Source organism: Triturus cristatus, chromosome 10 (genome assembly GCF_964204655.1).
Source record: "Triturus cristatus chromosome 10, aTriCri1.1, whole genome shotgun sequence".
Taxonomy (NCBI): domain Eukaryota; kingdom Metazoa; phylum Chordata; class Amphibia; order Caudata; family Salamandridae; genus Triturus; species Triturus cristatus.
In genome coordinates this window covers 1,199,108,853-1,199,130,712 of record NC_140593.1, presented here as the reverse complement: position 1 = coordinate 1,199,130,712, position 21,860 = coordinate 1,199,108,853, and the positions used below count along the sequence as shown (strand labels likewise).

Below are 21,860 nucleotides of genomic sequence, written 5' to 3'. Positions count from 1 at the left end.
CATTGTCTCTGCTGTTTTCCCTGTCGTTTCTGGCTCTAATTCCAATCAGCTGTAAGAATATTCAATAAGATAATTTGAGGGACAAATTAGTAAGGAAGGGATGGTGACTACATTCTGCAGACCCGGTCAAATGGAACCACAAAAATCAGACACTAATTGTACCTTTAATTTTCATCAGTAAGACGTTGAGTTATTGAAATTATGTTGGTGACTTCTATAAATTGATCCTTCTTCTGAGGAAGGCACCCTCTATTTTGCTTTGGGGTGGAAATGCCTACCAGATTGAAGTTTAAAATTCTAGATATGTATCCACAGCTGTGACTCCTCTAGAAATGTGATTCATTGTTTTTAATTGCATGTATTTTGCAGATTTCATTTTATGAACTTTTTGCACTAGTTCACTGCGTCAGTACATTTGTTTCTTGTATATAGTCAGCACCCAGATTGAACCCCCAAGATAATATTAAAAACTATCCTTTTTTTGCATTTTTGGCTTTTTTTAAAATCTTACTTCAACATGTACTCCAATTCTAGAGTGTGTTAATCCTCCTACAGCTTGATGATGATGATGATGATAATGAAATGATGAAAAATGTATAAAGTGTGACCACGGGGTGTCTAAACACTGCCTTTGATAAATACTGAACAGAGTGGAACAGAAGAGTAAAATTACACTGTAAACAACCACGTTTTAGGTGCTTTTCTAAATTTGGGGAGACTGGATTTTTTCTTCAGCCTGGTAGGCAGAGAGTTCCATAGGCTAGCAGTTGTAGCTGAGAAACTCTTGCCTCCCCACCTAACCTTGTTGACTGTAGGAACAATTACATGTCCCAGTTCTGCAGATCTAAGGGCTCTTGCTGGAGTGTATGGTTTTAGAAATTTCTTCAACTGTGTAGGCCCCATGTTTTTAAGAGATTTAAAAGCAATACATAGTGATTTAAAATGAATCCTCTTGGCTACAGGTAGCCAGTGGAGGTAGACTAAATCTGTGGAGACTGAATCAAATTTAGAAATGCCCAACAGTATTCTTACTGCTGCATTCTGACCCGTATGAAGTTTGTTAACGCTACACCTCGGAGCACTGGAGAAGAGGGCGTTGCAGTAGTCCAGTCTTGAGGATATCAGCACTGACGCCACCATCTTCCTTAGATCCACAGGTATTGCAGGAAGGATTTTCCTCAACATTTTCATGATAAAAAAACAAGCTGAAGTGACCAAGTTGATTTGTGCCTGAAAGGACAGCTTGGTGTCAAAGATGACTCCTAGGTTTTTGGCTTTGTACACTGGATTGGGTAGGGAGCCAAGTTAGACCGGCCACCAGTTGTCTGTCCAAAAAGATGGATTGTTCCCCAGCAGCAAGACATAAGTCTTGGAAGAGTTCAATTTCAGATAGTTGTTTGTCATCCATTTTGCTATATGGCTCATAGAAGCGCGTAACCTGGATGCGGGCTGGCTGGCAGAACTGCTCACTGAGACAATGATCTGAGTGAGTCCATGTACGACACTATGGCAAAGCCATAGCTTCTTACTAGGATGGCAAGAGGGGTGAAGTAGAGGTTAAAAAGTTTTGGGCTCAAAGAAGAGCCCTGGGGAACCCCACAGGGCAGCGTGAAGGGGGATGACACTATGTTCCCCAAAGCAACTTCCTGAGATCGCTCAGACAGAAAAGATTTTAGTAGGGACAGCTCCTTGCCCCCGATCCCGATGGAACTTAGCCGGTCCTGCAGCAGCCCATGATTAACAGTATCAAAGGCCGCTGACAGGTCTAGGAGGTTCAGAGCTGCTTTCCCCCGACTGTCTAAGATCTGACTGAGCTACTCCGTGGCGGTTAAAAGAGTTCTGTGCTATGCGGAGTGCGGAATCCAAATTGATAGTTTAGTATTTATCGCCCTTTCAATTACATTGCAGGATAAAGAAGTCTTGATATCGGTCTATAGTTGAGGGGCTCCTTAGCATCCAAGTTTTGTTTCTGTAGCAAAGGAAGTATAGAGGCCTTCTTCAAATCCATTGGAAAGTGCCCTGTGGTGAACATAGAGTTCAAAATCACCGTTAATGGAATGGCTATAATTTCTGGCAAGATGTGCAAAATTTTAGGAGGGCATGGGTCTGAAGGACAGCCAGATTTAGTAGCAGCAATAAGTTTGATGGTTTGTTCGACTGGGGGGGGGGTGATTCCGAGGTATCCTGCATTATGACTGGGGAGGTTGATAGAAACTTTTTGAGTTCTGCCAGTGTTTGATCCGGATGATTATCCTGCTATACACACAGGTCAAAGACAGACTCGACTTTATGCTGGAAGGATTCTGCTAATGAGTTTCAGAATTCTTGACTAATACTAATATCAGGCGCAGGTGGCAACTTTGCAAGTTACTTTATTGTAGCAAACAAGGCTTTAGGACATCTATTGGGTGCTGTAATTTCCTTAGAAAAATGTAAAGCCTTTTCCCTGAGAATATATATTTTATAGGTTTGAAGGGATGATTTCTAATCCGTTAGAGTTATTAGGTTATCTTCAAGTCGCCACTTTGTCTCTAATTTGCGACATAGTTGTTTCTGGGCTCTCAGGGTGTCATTGAACCGTGGTTCTGATGGTATTTTTCTGGATCGATGACACTGTTTATGGGACGCTAATTGTATCATAGCTGAGTCAAGCCAAGAGTAGTATTGAGCGACCGCTTGGTTGGAATCAGAGGACAGATTAGGAAGTGTTTTTAGAAGAGTAGTGTTTGAAGAACTAGCCTCAACTTTCTTCCAAGGACGACTGACACAAAGTTCTCTGGGTGCTTTAGGTTTTTATGTGGCAATTGAATATAGAATAGGACAGCCTTATGATTGGACCAGACCCTGGGCAGAGCTCTGGTCCTGCTCAAAAGGGGATTGTCTGTAAAAATACAGTCTAAACAGTGTCTCGCAATGTGGGTTGAATCCAACACAAGTTGTCTTATGTCAACGCTATCCATTTGATCTAAAAGTGTTTTTGTGTCTGGATCAGCAAATTTTTCCAGGTGGAAATAAAAATTCCCTAGCACCATGAAATTGGGGTGATCAACTTTTATGAGCTAAAAAGGTACCTAGATAATCTAAAAAAGTGACCTTGGATTTAGGTGGGGGATAGATTAAAATTCCATTAAAGGAGTGTTGGCAGTACAGTTCGATTTTACAATCAAAGGCTTCACAGTCATTATTGTCCGTATTCACTTTAATATAGGATTTGAATCTGGATTTGAAAATAAGGGCAAAGACCCCGCATTTCTTCCCCGCCCGGTCTATTTTAAGAATTTTGTACCCTATAGGTAAGGCCAACAATAGTTCCGGGTCCGAGGAGGCGTCTGCCCAGGTCTCTGTAAGAAAGGCTATTTCTATCTGGTTACCGTCCATGAATTCTCAGGATGCAACAGCGTTCTTGATTAGCGACCTCACATTAATAAGAGCGCAAGATATTCCTCTGGCATGTGCCTTAATAGTGGTGTCGGTTTGTGTAGCTATTGGGGTATGCTGCATACTTAGGCCGCGATTTATGCACCAAAATCTGCCTTGAGCTAGTGGGGGTCAATGCATGGTCCGGAACATGTTTTACCTGCCCGTTGTAGTTGGATAAGAGCGTCTTGGCTGTATTGTATTCTTGGGTTCGAACTGGAGATAACTGGCATAAAACCGGCAGCATATCCGGCGCTGGTTGTATTAGCTTGTATTGGCTTCATTCGTTATGAATGAAATACATGATTTTACATAACTTATTTACATACACAGCTGAGACAACTAGATTTCACTTTTCTTCTACCTTGAAGATTTCCAGTTGTATCATTATATATATGTTAAAATGAGTTGGTAATTCTTCAACCTCATCCAAGGCTGTGATTTAGTCTACCTCTTCAAACATCCCATCTGTTCATTGAGCCTGTTCAAGTACATTGACAAGTTAAGATGTTGGGCTTCATTCTGGCACCCACCTAGTCTGTAACCAGCTGGATCTTTGTTACTATGGGGCTGATTTGGATGGCGGTCGGACACCCTATCAGAGGTGAGACCGCCTGATAGGATGTCGGCGGGCCCGCCAATGAAATCACAATGCGACTGCTTCCAAGGCAGTCACTATTGTGGCGGGTGCTGCCTGCTGCAGCACACGTCGCAGTGCAAAACAGACATATAACATATCCCTGCACTATGCGGCAGGTATCATGCAGCGCCTGCCACATGGTTCAGGGCTATGTAGGGGTGCCCCCCAACTCCCAAAATCAAGGGCCAGGGAGAAGGGGGGCCCGCTACGGGCCCCAATGTCCCTTTCTGCCAGCCTTTGCATGGCGTGTAAAGCGCCATAAAACGGCTGGCAGGGAGGGACATCATAATTCCTACAGCGGTGCCTGGCAGGCACTGCCACCATTGTAGGTATTATGGCTGCCTCCTACACACCGGCAGTGTCAAGGAGCCCGTCGGATGCATGGCAGTTGGTTTTCCTACCGCCAACACACCGCACACCATTGTAATATGGCGGATGGGAAACATGCCTCTGATGGAGGTGAGACCGCCACTGACGGGCTGCCGATGGCGATCTCGTCGCCATTGTAATCGACCCCTAAGTGAACTATGGGCCTCGTTTTAAAGGCAGTTTGTCAAGCATGCAGCGGTCCGACCACCGCATGAGGATATGACCGCCGTGCTGGCAGTCGGAAAGTGCTCCATACCACGGCGGCTTGTGCTGTGTCAAGAAAAACGGACGCAGGACAAGCCGCTTTGGTATGGAGCACCTCCTGCATGTCCATGCACCGTGTGCCATGCACCATGTCGTGCATGGCACACAGTGCATCAAGGTGAGTGGGGACACTACATTTGCCTACAGGGCTACTTTACAGTGACCCACGAAGGATGAGGGCCCTTTAAGGGGGCCCTAAATTCCATGTCCAACAGCCTTTTCGTGGCGGTCTTCCCCACATGAAAAGGCTGTCGGAAAGGGTTATCGTAATCCTGATGGCTGTGCCTGGCTCGGCAACGCCACCATATGGAAATATGATACTGACCTCCGCCGCGTTGAGATCAGTTATTGTGGCGGCGGTCTTCCCCCTGACCGCTGTGGGTTGTAATTCGGCAGTCAGAGCTATGGGCTGTCGGCAGTTGGACCGCCTGTTGGTGTGCGGTCCGACCTTCATCAAAATGAGGCCCTACATTTTTTTTAATATACGTTTAGAGAAAAGTATCTTATACGTGCGGTTATTACACAAATACATAAACAGATTGCTTTTGAAAATGTAGTAAACTGCAAATATCTATTGTAATCAAACACAAACACTGGATACTTAGAGATAGACATCTAATCGTTGAGCCAACATGACACATGCAACTTACCCTTTTGCCCAATTGACTACTGAGGACTAACAATGGCTTGCTTTATTCATTGCATAGGACCCGGGCATTCAACGTTCCAAAACAAATGCCTTCAGATGTAATACAAATATCACTCAGACACACACACACTCACTCACTCTCTTACATTTGAATGTATAGCCTTTGTATGTGTATATACTTTAGATCCTTAGTGTATTTCCTTGGGAACGTCAGAGGTGTTTGTTGACCAAACTTAATTGTTGCTAAATGATAAAAAAACTCTCAAAAGAAGTACTCATGAGATTATAATGTGGAAAATGGTGATGCAGAGATAAATCAGCCAGACAGCTTGGTAATGCTTTTTATTGTGACAGAGGTAGACATAAAGATACAAAAAATACATAGAAACATTCAAAGAACAGAGGAATTTACATTTTGCAAATTTCAGTTTCTTTGCTTGTTGAGGGAAGCATGATCACTCTTCACTCTCTGTTTTCTAGGGGAAGATAAATTGTTTATTAAAAGAGTTATGTGAAAGTCACATAGAAAGAGTATTGCAATATGCAGGATTTGTGATTACATTACTAAACCTATTGATAATGGGAAACAAGTCAAACACCTCAAGTAGGAATAAATTGAGAAGCTTCAAACAATATGGTGGCACATATTTATCTTCATTTTAATGAATAAAACCCACTTTATTCAGTTTGGTGCTCTTTTATGATTCAAGTGTTTTTATCAGAAATGATCAAAGATAGATATTATCATGTTCTCAGTCGCTAATGCACCAACATCCTCACATGTATAGCAAGGAAAACCGACACTTAGGGCACATGGGTTCCTATATATTAATTAAGGTTTGCTTTTTGGCTGTAGTGGGATTTGATTGTTGATGGTATAACCCTTTCGTATACCTTCATGGAATAATCAAGATTTGACTACTCCTTGTATAACCCTTTTATGTACCCCCACCCCTTTATTACTGAAGGCTTTCAGTGTTACATTTGGTGTCAGAAAAAAGTGTTGCTAATTCTGGAGCTTTGCGGTTAGGGATTGATCATGCTTAGTCTTGGCAACATTTAAGTTTAGGTAAAACTGACAGACTAACCCTTGAAATAAAGACAAATTCGAGATCAGAACAACATGCCTTATGCTTCATATATATTACCTTGCTCCCAGCATCACGACTCTTGGTCCTGAGTTTATTGACTTGGGATTCTGCAATGTCAGCCCGTTCCTCAGCTTCTTCAAGCTCGTGCTGCACCTTTCTGAATCTGGTTAGATGAGCATTGGCTTGTTCCTCCTAATTGAAAAAAATCATTAATTTACTTGCATATAGTATGGAATATTTCACAGAAATTACAAAGTTAAATATTTAATGGAGCCACCCAACAGCCACATGTTTAAATTTGTTAAAATGGAGATGATGGACATTGACACATGCCTAATCCTTCACACTTCTGCCTTTGGTTTGGGAAAGAAAGAACTTTTGTACATATGCTATGGTTTCAACATTTGATTAGGACTCTCTCTATGCAGCTATTCTCCTTTTCTCGATACTATAAATATAGGTGGCTCATGTTTGACATTCTTCATTACAAAAAGGCAAACCAGGTCAGTGTGCAGCATTGATCACTAATAAAATGTTGTTAAATCATATGAATAGACATTAAAATCAACCTTCTTGGACTTAAAGGATGTAGTAGGCTGGCTCAGTATATACTGTCCACCTATGGTTTGGCACTGTGCACTGAGTCCAGGCAACCCTTAGTGAAAGTGTTTAGGTCCCTGAAAACCAAAGCTCTCAAGGTGTAGCTGTGGAGAGCAGCTAAGGCTTATCCTGAAGGGTGTAAGGCAGTTGCATGAAAAATGCTTTATATTCATTACTACACACTATACATTAACTTGGTATATCTTCTACTCATAGATATCAATTACAGATAAAGAATACTTAGAAAAGAGGTAAGTAGGATAGAAAAACACATAGGGCCCAACCGGGGGGACCAAACCATATAATAAAACAGTTGGATGCGACGTGAGTACCAAAATGGGACTAGTACTCAAGGTTGGAGGACCCCAGGGGAAGCAAGGAACCGCCCAAAGTCTGTAGCCAGGGACCCCAAGACCCCAGGTACAGAGTGGTTACATCAGGTCAGCCGTCCATAGGACATCACAGGATAAGTCAGGGTTGGAAAATTAGAGTTCTAGAACCCTTCCCAAAGCACCCCAAAGGCACCACTTGGATCAAGAAAGGTTGGAGAGTCACCCCACCTGTGGATACCCAAAAGATATGAATATCTGCACCAGGGAGCCCGGGTGCATAGGGGTAAAGTGGTGTTGGAACCCACCAAATGAGCCAGTGGAGAAATGTGCAAGTACAAAAGCTACATCGTGTTGTGGACCAGGCTGGTGGAACCAGGACAAAGAATCCAGACGAGAATAACCACGAAGCAGAGGGGACAGAGCTCTAACCACCCGGAGGTGACCCGAAGGCACAGCAGCACAATACCAACCCTGGTAGAAGGTTCATGGTGTAGCACGAAATAGAAAAAACAGCAACTGTGGAGACCAGGCGACGTTGCAGGAGCCGTCCCACTTCAGTCGACAAGTGCAGGAAGGTCAGTGACCGGTAGGACCAACAAGAGGCCTTGGCAAACGTAAACAACGGTTCATGGAAGGAGATGCTTGGTTGCAGATCAGCAAGGTCTGAGGGACTAACCCAGCAAGGGTAAGTCAGGACTGCCCCTCGGCACGATGAAGAGCCAGCAGGAGTTGGTGGATCCCTCTTGAGGACCCTCCGGCAGCAGGCACAGGAGGTTGCAAGGAAGCCTCAGCAGCACACAGGAGATGAAGGCCCACGATGCAGAGAATGCAGGCAGGATGACATGCTTAGAGCTGTGCAGTGCTGGAGGAAGGGGCTACTTGGAGCTTGAAGATCTTCAATGAAGAGAGCCAACAGGCCTTGGTAATGCCAAACAGACGTGGTGCACCAGTGATGGTCCACGTAGGCTAGGGAGGGATTACAGTCTCCCAACTTGCAGGGAAGATTGGCAAGGCCTATAGAGAACCAACAAACCACCACCTGTGTTGCAGAGCCGGGCGTTGTCCATGGGACAACAGGATCAGCAAACCAGTCGTCGATGTTGAGGTGCCTGCAGATGCTGGAAAATGACTCCTTCACATCAAGGGAAATTGCTTCAGGCTTAGATGCAGGCTGAGTCATTGGTGACTCAGTGGATGCACTGCCACGGAATTGCAGAGCTTCAGAAAAGCACAGGGATGATCAAGCAGCAGGATTCTTCATACTGGGAGCAGTATTAGTATGGGTCCTGGACTGAAGTGCAGCAGAGTTCCAGTGTCCACCAGCAGAAGAGTCTTTAAAAGATCTTCAGCGACAGGCAGTCGGTTCCAGAAGTTGTTGTTGGGACGAATCTCGGGACCTGCCCTCAGGGTGACCCTTAAGTAACCCTAAAAAGGTGAAGGATCTCTTCTCTGGTGACCCACCTATTAGAGGGGGTCAGGGACGGTATTCAGCTGTCCTAGCCAGTCAGATGCTCCCAAGGGCCAAGATTGAACATGGCAGAATCAAGAGGCCACATGGAGAAGCTCTGCGGCACCTCCCTAGGAAGGAGCTTGGTGGACACTCCCTTGTACTTTGTGTTGTTTCACACCAGAGGAGGAGCCATAGGCTACTGAACTGGGCAAAACTGGTTTATGCAAAGAGGGCACCAAATGTGCCCTTCAATACAGTCTGTTGGTGCTCGGAAGTGCCCCACCCTACCTAATTCTAAAGGAGAGGTGGTCACATCCTTTGTTCAGCTTCCCCTGCCCAAGTGAAGCTCATAAGCATGGAGGCAGAACATTGTCTAGAGTCGGCAGCAGCACGGGCTGGCTGTCAAACCCTGTAAGGCTACACAGGTAGGTACTGTGGGTCCTCTAAGGAGCAACCATACATGGTATCATGTAACTAACAATGGAATAGGTGTAGTTGCATGATTCCAACATGTTTGATAACAAAAATGACCAAGTTTGGGGCAGCGATTATGTAGTTAGACATCTCAGCTTGACAGCCTCCACTAGATACCCTGTAATGGCTGTCCCACACTTACAAACCCCAGAAAATCGAGTCTGGCGTTTGTAGGGGTACCTCATCTCATGTAGGGGTACCCACACACTTAGAATTAAGCACTCTGCTCTTGGACTGAAAGGCCTACCTTAGGGCTGACTTATAGGTTAAAAGTTCAGGGACCGGGATTAAAGGGAAACCTTATATCCAAAGTGAAAAGGTGCAAACCCCATTTCACGAAGACTGCAATGACAGCTCTGCAGGCTCAGTTTGTATGGGCTTCCATGGGTGGCATAATACATGCTGCAGTCCATCGGAGATCCCTGGTGTACCAATGCCCTGGGTACATCAGTATCATATACTAGGGACTTACAATTGTACCCTAGTAGGCTAATTGTGGAGTGTACAAGGTACTTACCAGAGAATTTAGAGGCGAGAGAACACTGTGGTACTGGTTAGCAGCATCCCAGTGAATTGCAGTCAGAATACACTGACACCAAGTAAAAAGTGAGGGTATCCAGCCAGAAAGATGCTACTTTCCTACAAATGGGAACTACATTTGTGAATAGACATACTATAGCAGACGCCAATTGATTGATCTAGAGTTTGGCAGGCAGGTTACTCTATCGCAAATGCAGCAGGGTACCCTACCTGGCAAACACTCGGGCCGCCAACCTCATTTGGAAACAGGAGGACCTTAAGTATTCTGTTGACCGATCCTCCATTAGCTTGTCTACGGAATACTTCCTCCAACAGCCCAGGAGTAGGGACCATCGGAGGAAAGATGTTACACTGCCTAGTCCTAGGATGCTTGATTCCGGTCCAGGGAAGACATGGCTTGGCAGTTCGGGCTGGACTGTGCCCATGAGGCACAGGGTCAAGACTGATTTGCATATGGCCATGTCTGAACTGGGGTGGCGTGGTGAGCAAAATAACGATGGCTTAAACCCAGATCTGTGACTGGGGGTGAATGTTTTGCCAATGTGCAACATTCTGTCCATCATCTTGTGTGTTTTACTAGGTTCCGGACATGGTCCGTAGCGGAGGGTGGGCTCCCGAGGGCGGAGGGCCACCAGGTGTTGTTCCAGGCGGAGGTGCAGGGTCGAGGATGAGGACCTCGGTCTTCTCTGAGTTTAGCTTCACGCAGCTGTACTTCATCCAGCCTGACACATCCTTCATATTCGGGATTCTTAGTGAGCGAGAGGATGAGCTGGGTGTCGTCGTCATAGGATACGATGCTTGAGCCCATGTTGTCTGACGATGGCGGCGAGGGGAGCCATGTAGATGTTGAAGAGCGTGGGGCTGAGTGATGATCCCTGGGGTACTGCGCAGTTCATTTCCATGGGCTTGGAAAGGAAGGGAGGGAGTCGAATCCTCTGGGTTCTGCCGGAGAGGAAGGATTGGATCCAGTTGAGGGCCGCTCCTCGTATTCCTGTGTCATGAAGTCTGGCTGCGAGCATGCGATGTGAGACGGTGTCGAATGCTGCGGAGTGGTCCAGAAGGATGAGGGCCGTGGTGTGTCCCTGGTCGAGTAGCATGCGGATGTCGTCAGTGGCAGCGAGGAGGGCGGTCTCGGTGCTGTGGTTGCTACGGAATCCAGACTGAGAGGCGTCCAGGATGGAGTTCTCTTCTAAGAAGGCAGTCAGCTGGGTGTTTATGAGTCTCTCTGTGACTTTGGCTGCGAAGGGGAGGAGAGAGATGGGCCGGTAGTTTTTCAGGGCCGTTGGGTCGGCCGATGGTTTCTTGAGGAGGGGTTTTACCTCCGCCCGTTTCCAGTCATCTGGGCAGATGCCTGATGTGAGGGAGGCGATGATGGTGCGTCCTAGTTCGGGTGCGATGACGGCTCTGTGGAATATGTGCGGTGGGCAGGGGTCCGTTGGGGCTCCTGAGTGGGTTTTCTTCATGGCCGCTGTGATGAGTTTTATGGTAGCGCACTCCCAGGACGTGATGGTCGGCTTATCGGTGGCGGTGGGTAGGGGGGTGGTGCTGGTTTGCTGAAATTGTCGTAAAGGGCCTTGAGACTGCACCAATATCCAGGCAGTAGTGGGTTAGGAAAGGTAAATCTTTTAATGCTAACATGTTGTTATTGGAATCCAGTGACACTCGTATCTCTTGTTCATTATTTGTCAGGTGCATTAGATTATCAGCATAATGACTAATATGTAGAATAATAAAAGCCGAGTACATTTCTGGCTATGGCGCCATTTTCCAAAGAATTGAAATGTATGATTGGAAAATATCTGTATAAAAGAGTAAGAATCAAATACTGCAAAACTTACCGTTTCCTCAGCCTGTCTCTTGTAGGCTTTAACCTTTAACTGCAGCTTGTCTGCCAGGTCCTGCAGTCTCAGGACATTCTTCTTATCTTCCTCAGACTATAATCACAAAATGTGTTGGATTCATTAGTAGGATCCATTCTTATCATAGTCTGCATTGGTGAAATGGAAAACGCTTTACATTTGTAAGTCATTTTATTTTTCATAATAAAATACTTCTAAATGATGTTGATTCCGTTATGATAAAAGAGAAATACATTATTTGGAGTTCTGTTTATCCATGAATATGGTTTAACTCCATCGTGATTAATTTTACATACCTGGTATGTTAGTTCTTTAACTCTCCTCTCGTACTTGCGGACACCTTTGATGGCTTCCACTCCACGTTTCTGTTCAGCTTCCAGCTCGTTCTCCAGTTCATGGACCTGATAAGGGATTTGATATGATTATAGTCTTCTGTCATTGAGCTCCACATTCAATTTTTAATCTTTGCTGTACAACTCACTCTGCTCTCCAGTTTCTGGAGCTGCTTCTTCCCACCCTTCATTGCGAGCTGCTCGGCCTCATCCAGGCGATGCTGCAGGTCCTTCACGGTCTGCTCCAGGTTCTTCTTCATTCTCTCAAGATGGGCGCTTGTGTCCTGCTCCTTCTTGAGCTCCTCTGCCATCAAAGCAGCCTACATAGAAGCATAAGGTTGTGCTTAGTATTGAAGTGGACATGTGTTTCTTCCAAGCACAGTTTTGTTTTTAGTTAAAACACTTTTTAGTCCATTAACACCCAAACTATTGTGGCAGGATTATGTATTTATCAAACTACTGAAGATAAAACCAGGTCTTGAGAGCTTTCCTGAATGAATTGCAAGTGTGTACTTTCACTCCAACAGATCTTGGTATAGATTGTCTCAATGGTGACACAAGAGGCAGTCAGCTGCACAACTACTAGAAATCTCCATAATTACTTGCCTACTTGAGTCGTTCATCTGCTACCTACACCACCATTACTTTCATATTCCTGCCTGGATCCAAACACACTTATAATGGATCCAGGATATTACAGGAATCTGCTTAAAGCTGTAGCAGCATGCTTAGAAGACTTAAACAGAAATGGCAACTGGAAAACTGGACTGAATTTAAAAAGTTGGATAAAGAAAGGCCTTTTTCAGCAATAGTGTTAATCCTATAAGTTTTCTTTCCTGATGATCTCGCTTGATAAATAGAAGACAGCAGATTCATAAAAATAACATTTGGTAGATGTTAAAGTCTGAAAAAGGGGAATGATAAGAAATGGTTCTGGATATCAGACGAATGAGGGACACCCTCTACTTCATTATTGCTGTGGAGTTTTGTACACTGAAGGAAAACAAGTTGGGTGACTCGACACACAAGACATCAGAAAAAGTGGCATTACTACTACATTAGGCAGGATACGAAAATTTCCAATATACTTTTTGGGCCATAAGTATACAACATTTGTTAAAATAGGTTTTTAAACAGTGTGAAATTGCACATGAAAGTTGGTTCAGATGGTTGAGCATAGACTAACCTCCAGAGTTTTCATGTGACAAACCTCCCTATTGACACTAGTCAGCTAGAACATCAACCAATATAAATGCTTTTGTGAAATTTACAGAGTGCCAAAAGGAGGGGATGATCTCATCTTTCTTTCTGGATTGGGTGATCTTGGTAGGTTTTTTGCAGAATATCAGTGAAGAGTGAAACCGGATGACAGAGTGAATGTCCAAGTTTTGACATGGGAGTAGGTGGAATGTATTTTCCTGAACACAAGGAAAGGCCTGATATAGGCTATGGCCAGCTTAGTTAGTGGGTGTGGAAATTGATCGCAATTAAAACAATCTATTGTGTAACTCAAAAAGGCAATAGTATTGGAAGTGATATTTGGTTCAATCAGTAATTAAAATATCTCATAATAAAACTATGTTAACTGCAAGTGACATTCACCCGCATTACCCGCAAGCATGAGTTAGTGACCAGAAAATGTAGAACATCAATGATCTATAACTTCAAACACTCAAGGGAAATTACTCACAAACCACCACTGTGTTACAAGCTGTGGCCTTATATAATGGTGTTAAGGTTGGGGAACGTGATCATTCAGAATAGAGATATAGGGCTTGATATGTAATTTAGAAGGCTGACATTCCATTCACTATTGAGGCAAAGTTTCCACATCCCTCAAGGAAATGGAGAAAAACCTATCACATTTAGTTCTTTACCAGGTTGAAAGAGTATTTTCACATAGCTATATCCTCCAGGGAACGCTGCAGTTTACGTGCAACCTCTATGGAATATGTGCCATCTTCCATGTCATTTAGTGGAATTTCTTACACCAAATGTGAGTTCTCAAAATACACCCTCAATGTGGTGCATCTGTTGTCAGTGCCAACATATCAATTTTATATAACAGTCTTTGGGGAGAGGCGAGGGATTGTAGCATGGCAAGTTCTACCGCTCTCTCAATGTTTGTCTTTCACAGAGACAAGTTCAACAAATATATTGGTAGAGCACCAAGTTTAGTTCATAAGGTTGACCCAAAACCATTTCTGGCAGAGGTTGTGCTGCATATTAGCAGAGAAGATGGCAGAGCCGAGGAAATTTCTACTAATGAGGCATCTACCATGCGCCTGATATTAAATAGAGTAGACTTGTTACAGGAGACTCAGACCTTCAATCTGACATTTTCACACATATTCTCTCTTACCAACCTTTTCCCAATGAAGTCCATAGTCTGGTGTGCTTTCAAGTTTATCATTCTAACTAAAATCAAGTATAAGGGTTTTGATTTTCTATGGTGATTGACGAATCATGCCAGCTACATTGGGTTGTGAAATATAATAAAGGTGCTGTGGTAATAAAGCTTGATTGTACTGTCCCAATAATGCTAGTATTTGTGTTTTAAATCACCAACATATTAGACATCTATGCCCTGATTATGAGTGTATTCCGAACTGTAGATAAACCCATGTTTAAGCAGGGGTTGGAATTGAGAGTTGAAAGTTATTTAACATACCAAATAATTATTAAATGCATTAAATACCTCAACCTTCATTAATTTTCAGCACGTCAAACCTGCTGAAATGTAATTGGGGAAAAGTATGTGGAATTTGCTGTATCATGCACATTATGGTGTGTTAAACACCAGAATCCACGTTATTCCCCACCAACTTGTAATAGGTATTATTTATTAAAATCAATCACTAATATGCCCTGTGGTATCGTTATTTATCATATACGATAAATGCCACCTACGCTCGTAATCAGAACCCTATTGTTTTTATGATATTTGAAACCCCTAATAAAACATACTCAAGGCTTTATTTATCAAGAGCTTTAAGAAGAAACCTACATCAGTGATGGCCTTCTTGGCTTTTTCCTCAGCATTCCTGGCTTCCTGGATGGCTTCCTCTACTTCACTTTGGAGCTGAGAACTGTCACTCTCAAGCTTTTTCTTGCTGTTGATGAGACTTGTGTTCTAAAAACAAATTCATCCATTAATTTACTGTTACTATTACAAGCAACACCTTATGTTGGTATATCATGTAGCTAATGTAAAATATAGGTTGCACCTGAGAATGGAGGAGCTGCAAACGTTCACTTGCATCAAGAAGTTCTTGTTCAGCGACTTTGCGAGATCGTTCTGTCTGTTCCAGAGCAGCCCTCATCTCTTCAATTTCCGCCTGCTGCAGGTTGTTTCTGCGTTCAATGACAGCCACCTGTTCCTTCAGGTCCTCCTGTCCTCTAACAGCATCATCAAGATGAAGTTGGGCATCCTTCCAGAAAATAAACACACTTCAAATAAATTACAAGTATTCTTGAGTGAAAGATTGATATGGCAAATAATAATTGGAAGTATATGGAACTCAAAGCAAAGGTAGCAATGAATATATTGGCTTCGTGAAGTGAACAACTGTGTGGTAATAGAAAGGATTTTACACTGAAGGACATCCAAAATGTAACTTCAATAGTGTGGAAAATACTGGATTCACCTCTGTGGCATGAAATATCTCGTAACCTATAGAACAATCTACATAAAATGTACATCATTTCCCAATTACTCCAGTTCTGACATCACTGACCACACCTAGTAAAATAAATGGCATATCTTTTTCGAATGAACTTATAAAAGTTAAGTTTTAACTTCACAATACCTTTTGCTAGACCACCACCCAGAAACTTCATTCTGATAGCCTTCTTTATAATACTCCTTACTGTAAAAAGTCTGTCTCTAAGTCCACACCCATTAGCAGATACCAAAACATGTATGATCCTTTGTTGATTAAAGTGTATTGTTGAAAGTCAGTGCAGAAGAGAATACATTTATCAACCAGTGACTATAAATGTTAACTCAGAAAGCTAGCCATCTTTGTAGGTGGCATGCGTGGAACCATCAAGTTCTTTAAACAATTGTCAAAAACTGGGGGCTGTGTGTTTGTTAATATAATTTCCACAGAATGGATTTCAATAGTCCTTCTATCTGCCTACTGGCAAAATATTCTTGTATCAATGATAGCAATAAATGTTGAATGAGTGAATGAATTTATGAAGTGTCTCGTTGCTTGTCCGAGATTCACTCTTTCTTGTAAGAAATATAATATACTCTAAAATACCTACAAAGAATATTGCAAGACATCTTGGACTCAAACTGAATTTGCCCAGAGGTCGTGCATCTTTATATGGTTAAATAACTTTTGAGTGAGTTGCAATATCTTAATATTATAGTCTGGGAATATTAATTATCCTGTGCATTTTACAAATGTACACTTCTAAGTGATGCAATAGCAAGTTCTTGCGTAATGGACATTCTCGGGCTGTATTTATCCCTCTGCCTGCATGATATGTATTCCTTATGTTTGATGTACAGTTCATGGCTGACTGCAGCAAACATGCACACAGAGTTTATATGAAATAGTAAATTAAATAACAGTAGGAGTAAAATGTTAGTAAAAACATATGGCCCGGCTCACACAACTATTTTTTATCAGTATGTTTAACTTAACAGAAATTAGGGAGTAAGTGACATATGTAAGGAGTAAACCACATCTATTCACAAAAACACTTGGCAAGTCGAGCCCCCCTTTAATAAAATATAATGTGATTAATATTGAAGACCAATCTGTAGTTGAAAGCCTGATTAGTAATATATGTATTTTGCTGAAAATGTGTACAGTAGAATAATGAAAAGCTAAAGATGAAGAAATGCAACGTGAGCTAGTTCACCTTGAGTTGACCCTGTACATTCCTAAGTTGCTTCTGCGATTCAGCAGCTTGGCGGTTGGCATGGCTGAGCTGAATTTCTATTTCATTCAGATCTCCTTCCATTTTCTTCTTTAGCCTCAGGGCATCATTCCTGCTTCTGATCTCAGAGTCTAATGTACCCTGCAGAGAATCTACAGCTCTCTGGTTGTTCCTCTTCAGCTGTTCAATCTCCTCATCTTTCTCTGCCACCTTCCTGTCGACCTCACCCTTTATCTGGTTCAGCTCAAGCTGAATTCGCAGGATCTTGGCCTCTTCGTGCTCCAATGATCCCTTTTAGAACATGAAAATAAAAATGAGTGAAGTAAAGAACATTTATATTTTTATATTTGTATTAAACAATAGGTCACTAGAGTTGTTTAGTTACTGCCAAAAAGATAGCCTTCACTCACTTCCGCTTCTTCTAGGGCAGCCTGGAATTCACTCTTTTCTTGTTCAACTTGCTTCTTGGATTTTTCCAATTCATGGATGCACTTTCCGGTTTCCCCAATTTGTTCAGTAAGATCTGAGATCTCCTCTACAAGAGAAATAGATTTAACAATCATAGAGTGCTAATGCAGCGAAAATGTTTTTTATGCAACCTATAAATGACAGGATTGTATGTACAATCTGAGAAAACATTACTGGTTGGAAAGGTTTATGGTTTCTGTCTTCATGCCTAAGAGACATAGAAACATGTATTGACATAATGGGCCTGATTAACAGCTCCTTACTTTCAGTACGACTTCATTGCATTGTCTTCTCTTTATAATCATCAAGAATAGTGTAATTTAAGCTGCCATTATACAAAATGGCGAATCTTACGTTGCAGGTTCTTGTTTTCACGTTTTAGGGTTTCAAGGTGATCCAGAGACTCTTCATAGGCGTTCTTCATTTTAAACACCTCAGTGCTCAAGGATCGGGTATCCTTTAGCGCTGCTTCTAATTCAGCCTGACCTTCCTCATACTTCTGTTTCCAGTCTGCTAGGACCTGGTAAAAGAAGTTTTATAGTGCATATTACAAATCTGAATTGCAAGGGACCCTTAAGGCTTTCTCTGAAGGTTTGTGTCAGATGTTACCTTATCAAAGTTCCTCTGTTTCTTGTCAAGGGCTGCGGCAGCACCGTTGGCTCTCTCAACATCAACCATGAGGTCCTCCACTTCAGACTGCAGTCTCTGCTTGGTCTTTTCTAGAGAGGCACACTTGGAGTTCACAGCCTCAACCTGCTCCTCTGCATCCTGTAGTCTCTGAGCAAGCTTCTTTCTGTAGTTTTGGAAGAAAACAAGAATATTATGGATCATTAAAAAAACAGCGAATCACATTCATGCACCCTCTCACCGAAATGAACATACTTGGCCTCTTCCAATTCTTCTGTGCGCTGAATGGCATCGGTTTCATACTTGGTCCTCCATTGGGCAACTTCCCCATTGGCTTTGGACAGAGCGCGCTGGAGCTCAGCCTTGGCTTCCTGTTCCTCTTCATATTGTTCACGGAGCAGATCACAGTCATGTCGAGCAGATTGCAAGGCGTGTGCTAGAGCGTTCTTTGCCTTTAATAAGATAAAAAAGGTTGTCAGGGGCATTTGTTCCATCAGTACAGTACAAGCTGTAGTTTACGCTCCACTGGAGGAGGACCGCTCACATAATTTGAAGATCCCTTCCAGAGAGGCACTGATCTCTGTTATTCAGTGAAGCCACTTGAGTTGCAGCTCTACTGAAGCCACTGAACTTTGCCAAAAACAAAGTGTGTTGGGGTCATTATTTGATTTAACAGCCCTGTCATGCACAGCTGTCGTAGACAGGGAAGTCTAAAGATGATTGCCCCACCCTAAATTGGGCAGGGTAACTGTCACTATGAACTTGCGGTCCGAGGTTAGATGTGCTGCCAAGGCAGAGGTTCATGCTAATCAAAACCGCTGGGGCTCTGCCGGTGTAAACCTGGAGCTTCTCAATCCTCTAAATGAGGCGGGGAAACTGCATGTTTTGCAGTGCAGGAGATCTGCTGTTTTACGGCGGGCCGCCTACACTTGTGATTGTGCAGAACATCAAATAGTAATCCACAGTGAGGTGTTTCAAGAAAATTCCTAGGGAACCCTTGTTTGTGTAGGAATGGTCCCTATCCTGTTTCCATGTACCAGGATATCAGAAAGCTTACCCACACTGAACTGCAAATGACCCTTAATACCACGCTTAGCTCTGTTTTGATCCTGGACTTAAGCATCGATTCTGTTGTACACATGTGATTTTGTAATCTATGGCATCCTTTAAGACTTCCTGGGTAACACTGCTCTCTTTCTGACAAGACCACAGACACCCAACTAAGCAAAGCTACTCCACAAGTAGTAGTTATCTATCCCTAGCGTTCAATTTGGGCTGCCCTTCTTCTGGCACATCTGAAGAAAAGGGATTTCACTATTCGAACATTAAATATTCTTCATGGATTGTTATTGTGAAAATGAAAAAAATACAAATGTGTGCTACATATGTTTCTAGTTGTTTTGAATAACGCACAATTCATTCTGGGAGCTTGGAAATTGATGAACCAACTGTAACCTGGAACCCAGGTTTAATGATGACATTAGCATCTTGTACGTATATCCTATCTCAGACCTATAGACAGCAGTTCAAGATCAAATCTTTGCTTTTACACTTCTGGAATGCTCCAATGGATGTAGGTTTAAGATGAATCTAAGAGTGTCTGCTGCTCTCTGTTTTTAGGCTTCCTATAGAATCACCCTGCCAGAAGGGAAGATTTGTATGGATGTGCTGTGCTGTTTTTGACAGTTATGCCCAATTGTGCCCAAGTGGATGTTTTTGTGATATGTAAGATGTTAACTATAGCAGTAATATTTCCATGGAACACAGTTAATAATTAAGTCGGAAAGTAAGATACCTTTGTCTCTTCTTCCAGCTGCCTCTTCAGTTCTTCTGTCTGCTGAGTAAAGGCTTGCTTGCCTCTTGTGAGCTGAGAGACCAAAGATTCTTTTTCTTCCACTTGGCGAGAGAGTTCACCTTTTATCAAAAATAGTTAACCATGTAAGTAACTTTATAGTGCATTTGAATATTTGACTGATTTGTGCGCAATTCTTTATTTTTTTAATCACTTCAGAGTATAAACTGTAAATTAATGTATATCCTTAGTAATAAAATGGCCTCTTGAATGCTGTGTTTAATATTTTTGAGAGACCTTTAGATAGGAACTCTGTGGTGTGACAGAAAATCAACTTTTGCCCAATTAGCTTCAGTACTGTTACATATACCTGAACTTCACCCCTTATCCCATTGCATACTCCCATTCTTGAAATAGAACAGTAATAGCTTGTAGATCAGACTACTAAAAGCAAAAATATTGTCTGGCTTATAAAAAAACATTTTTATTAGTATTGCTCTGTTGAGTGTTGATTTACTATTATTACCTCCAGTGTGGTGATATTTTTGCAGATAATATTTAGAATGCACTATTTTTCTAAGACATTAGTTATGCCTTGATATTCAGATACCATACTCATTAATATGTATGAAATACTCATATGTAAACCTGTTGTAGGTGCATGTTACTTATCTGTTGATTAATTAGTTAAGGTATTTACACTGTGCATTCCGTGGACCAAATCAACTCCTGGCATTGTGAGGTACTTGGGGGGTGCCGACCTTGCATGTCTTGTGCATAGAATATTAATAACCTATTGTGACCTTTCAGGATTTTAGATTATTCCCAAAACTGCACCTATAGAGTGTACATGCACTTGTGGCCATTTTCTGATGAGACTGATGGTGACTGATAGTAGAGTGGCACATCTTGGTTTATATATGGAACCTGTTACAAAGGTTGGGCATGTGTCCCTTGTTGAATGCTAGTGAGACAATGCATTACTTGACTGTGGTCCAGTGGCTAGTCTTTAGTGTCACTTGTGGTTACAGGCAGGGTTTTTACTCTAAACAGAGTGACTCTGCACAGCTCTGAATTGTTCTTAGTAAGTACAATCTTGGTGTAAATATGAACATGTGTGTGCTGTACTTGAACAAACTGGAATCTCCTACACAAGTTATAACTGAAATTCCTACCGTTTTCTGTCTGAAAGCGTGCCTTCTGTGTAGTGAGGTCATTAATAAGACGTTGATGCTCATCATTTTTGGCCTTAATCTCGCTGAGCTGATCCTCAAGTACACGGCTCACCTTCTCCAGGTTTGCCTTTAGAATAAGAGGAATTGAATTAGATGTCTTTAGAGAACAATATTTACTGATCAGAAGATTACTTGTCATTGGCTTACCTTGGATTTGGATACATTCTCCATGTTGCTGGCAAGGTCATCTATTTCCATTTTGTATTCACTCTTTTCTTTCTCCAGCTTTTGCTTGACACGCTGCAGATTGTCGATCTGTTCCCCAAGTTCTGCAACACTGTCTGCATGCTTCTTACGAAGGGCAGCAGCAGTAGCTTCATGCTGAAGAGTGGACTCTTCCAGGTCTCGCCTTAGTTTCTGGAACTCTGCTTCACGTTTCTTGTTCATTTCAATCTGTGCTGAAGTGGCTCCACCAGCTTCTTCCAGTCTTTCACTGATTTCTTCAAGTTCCCTGGAGAGATCAGCCCTTTGTTTCTCAACCTTCGCTCGAGCTGCACGCTCAGCTTCAATTTCCTCCTCCAGCTCTTCAATGCGTGCCTGATGAATGAAATATCACATTCTAAGAATGACATTCTAATGATAACATTCCCCACTTCTGCTATACTCACTATGCTAACTAATCTGACAATTTATATATTAAAGTCAGTACCTGGAGTTCTTTGATTTTTTTCTGAAGCTGGGCTGCCAGTGATTGTTCATCTTCAATCTTGCTCTGAACTTGGCTTAATTCAAAGTCTTTCCTGAATTTCACAAATAAATGCATGTTAGTATATGTAAGGCTCTAGTCTGCATGTTATGCTGACCTGCTTCAGAGTTGCTAGTTTA

The 21,860-nt window shown here is 42.5% G+C and overlaps 1 protein-coding gene across 1 annotated transcript in view; it reads right to left on the bottom strand.

The window, feature by feature from the left end:
• Positions 1 to 5,666: 5,666 nt before the first annotated feature.
• Positions 5,667 to 21,860, bottom strand: part of LOC146797039 (myosin-4-like) — a 37,227-nt gene continuing 21,033 nt past the window's right edge. Inside the window, exons 25-40 of the mRNA XM_085629648.1 lie at positions 21,685 to 21,775; positions 21,183 to 21,572; positions 20,976 to 21,102; positions 19,804 to 19,922; positions 18,264 to 18,460; positions 17,991 to 18,174; positions 17,736 to 17,901; positions 17,324 to 17,448; positions 16,896 to 17,204; positions 15,245 to 15,448; positions 15,025 to 15,150; positions 12,167 to 12,337; positions 11,982 to 12,086; positions 11,665 to 11,760; positions 6,488 to 6,622; positions 5,667 to 5,815 (exon numbers count right to left, since the gene is read on the bottom strand). Of these exons, the coding sequence (XP_085485774.1) occupies positions 5,795 to 5,815; positions 6,488 to 6,622; positions 11,665 to 11,760; positions 11,982 to 12,086; positions 12,167 to 12,337; positions 15,025 to 15,150; positions 15,245 to 15,448; positions 16,896 to 17,204; positions 17,324 to 17,448; positions 17,736 to 17,901; positions 17,991 to 18,174; positions 18,264 to 18,460; positions 19,804 to 19,922; positions 20,976 to 21,102; positions 21,183 to 21,572; positions 21,685 to 21,775 (2,566 nt within the window). The 3' untranslated portion in view covers positions 5,667 to 5,794. The remainder of the gene's footprint in view (positions 5,816 to 6,487; positions 6,623 to 11,664; positions 11,761 to 11,981; positions 12,087 to 12,166; positions 12,338 to 15,024; positions 15,151 to 15,244; positions 15,449 to 16,895; positions 17,205 to 17,323; positions 17,449 to 17,735; positions 17,902 to 17,990; positions 18,175 to 18,263; positions 18,461 to 19,803; positions 19,923 to 20,975; positions 21,103 to 21,182; positions 21,573 to 21,684; positions 21,776 to 21,860) is intronic.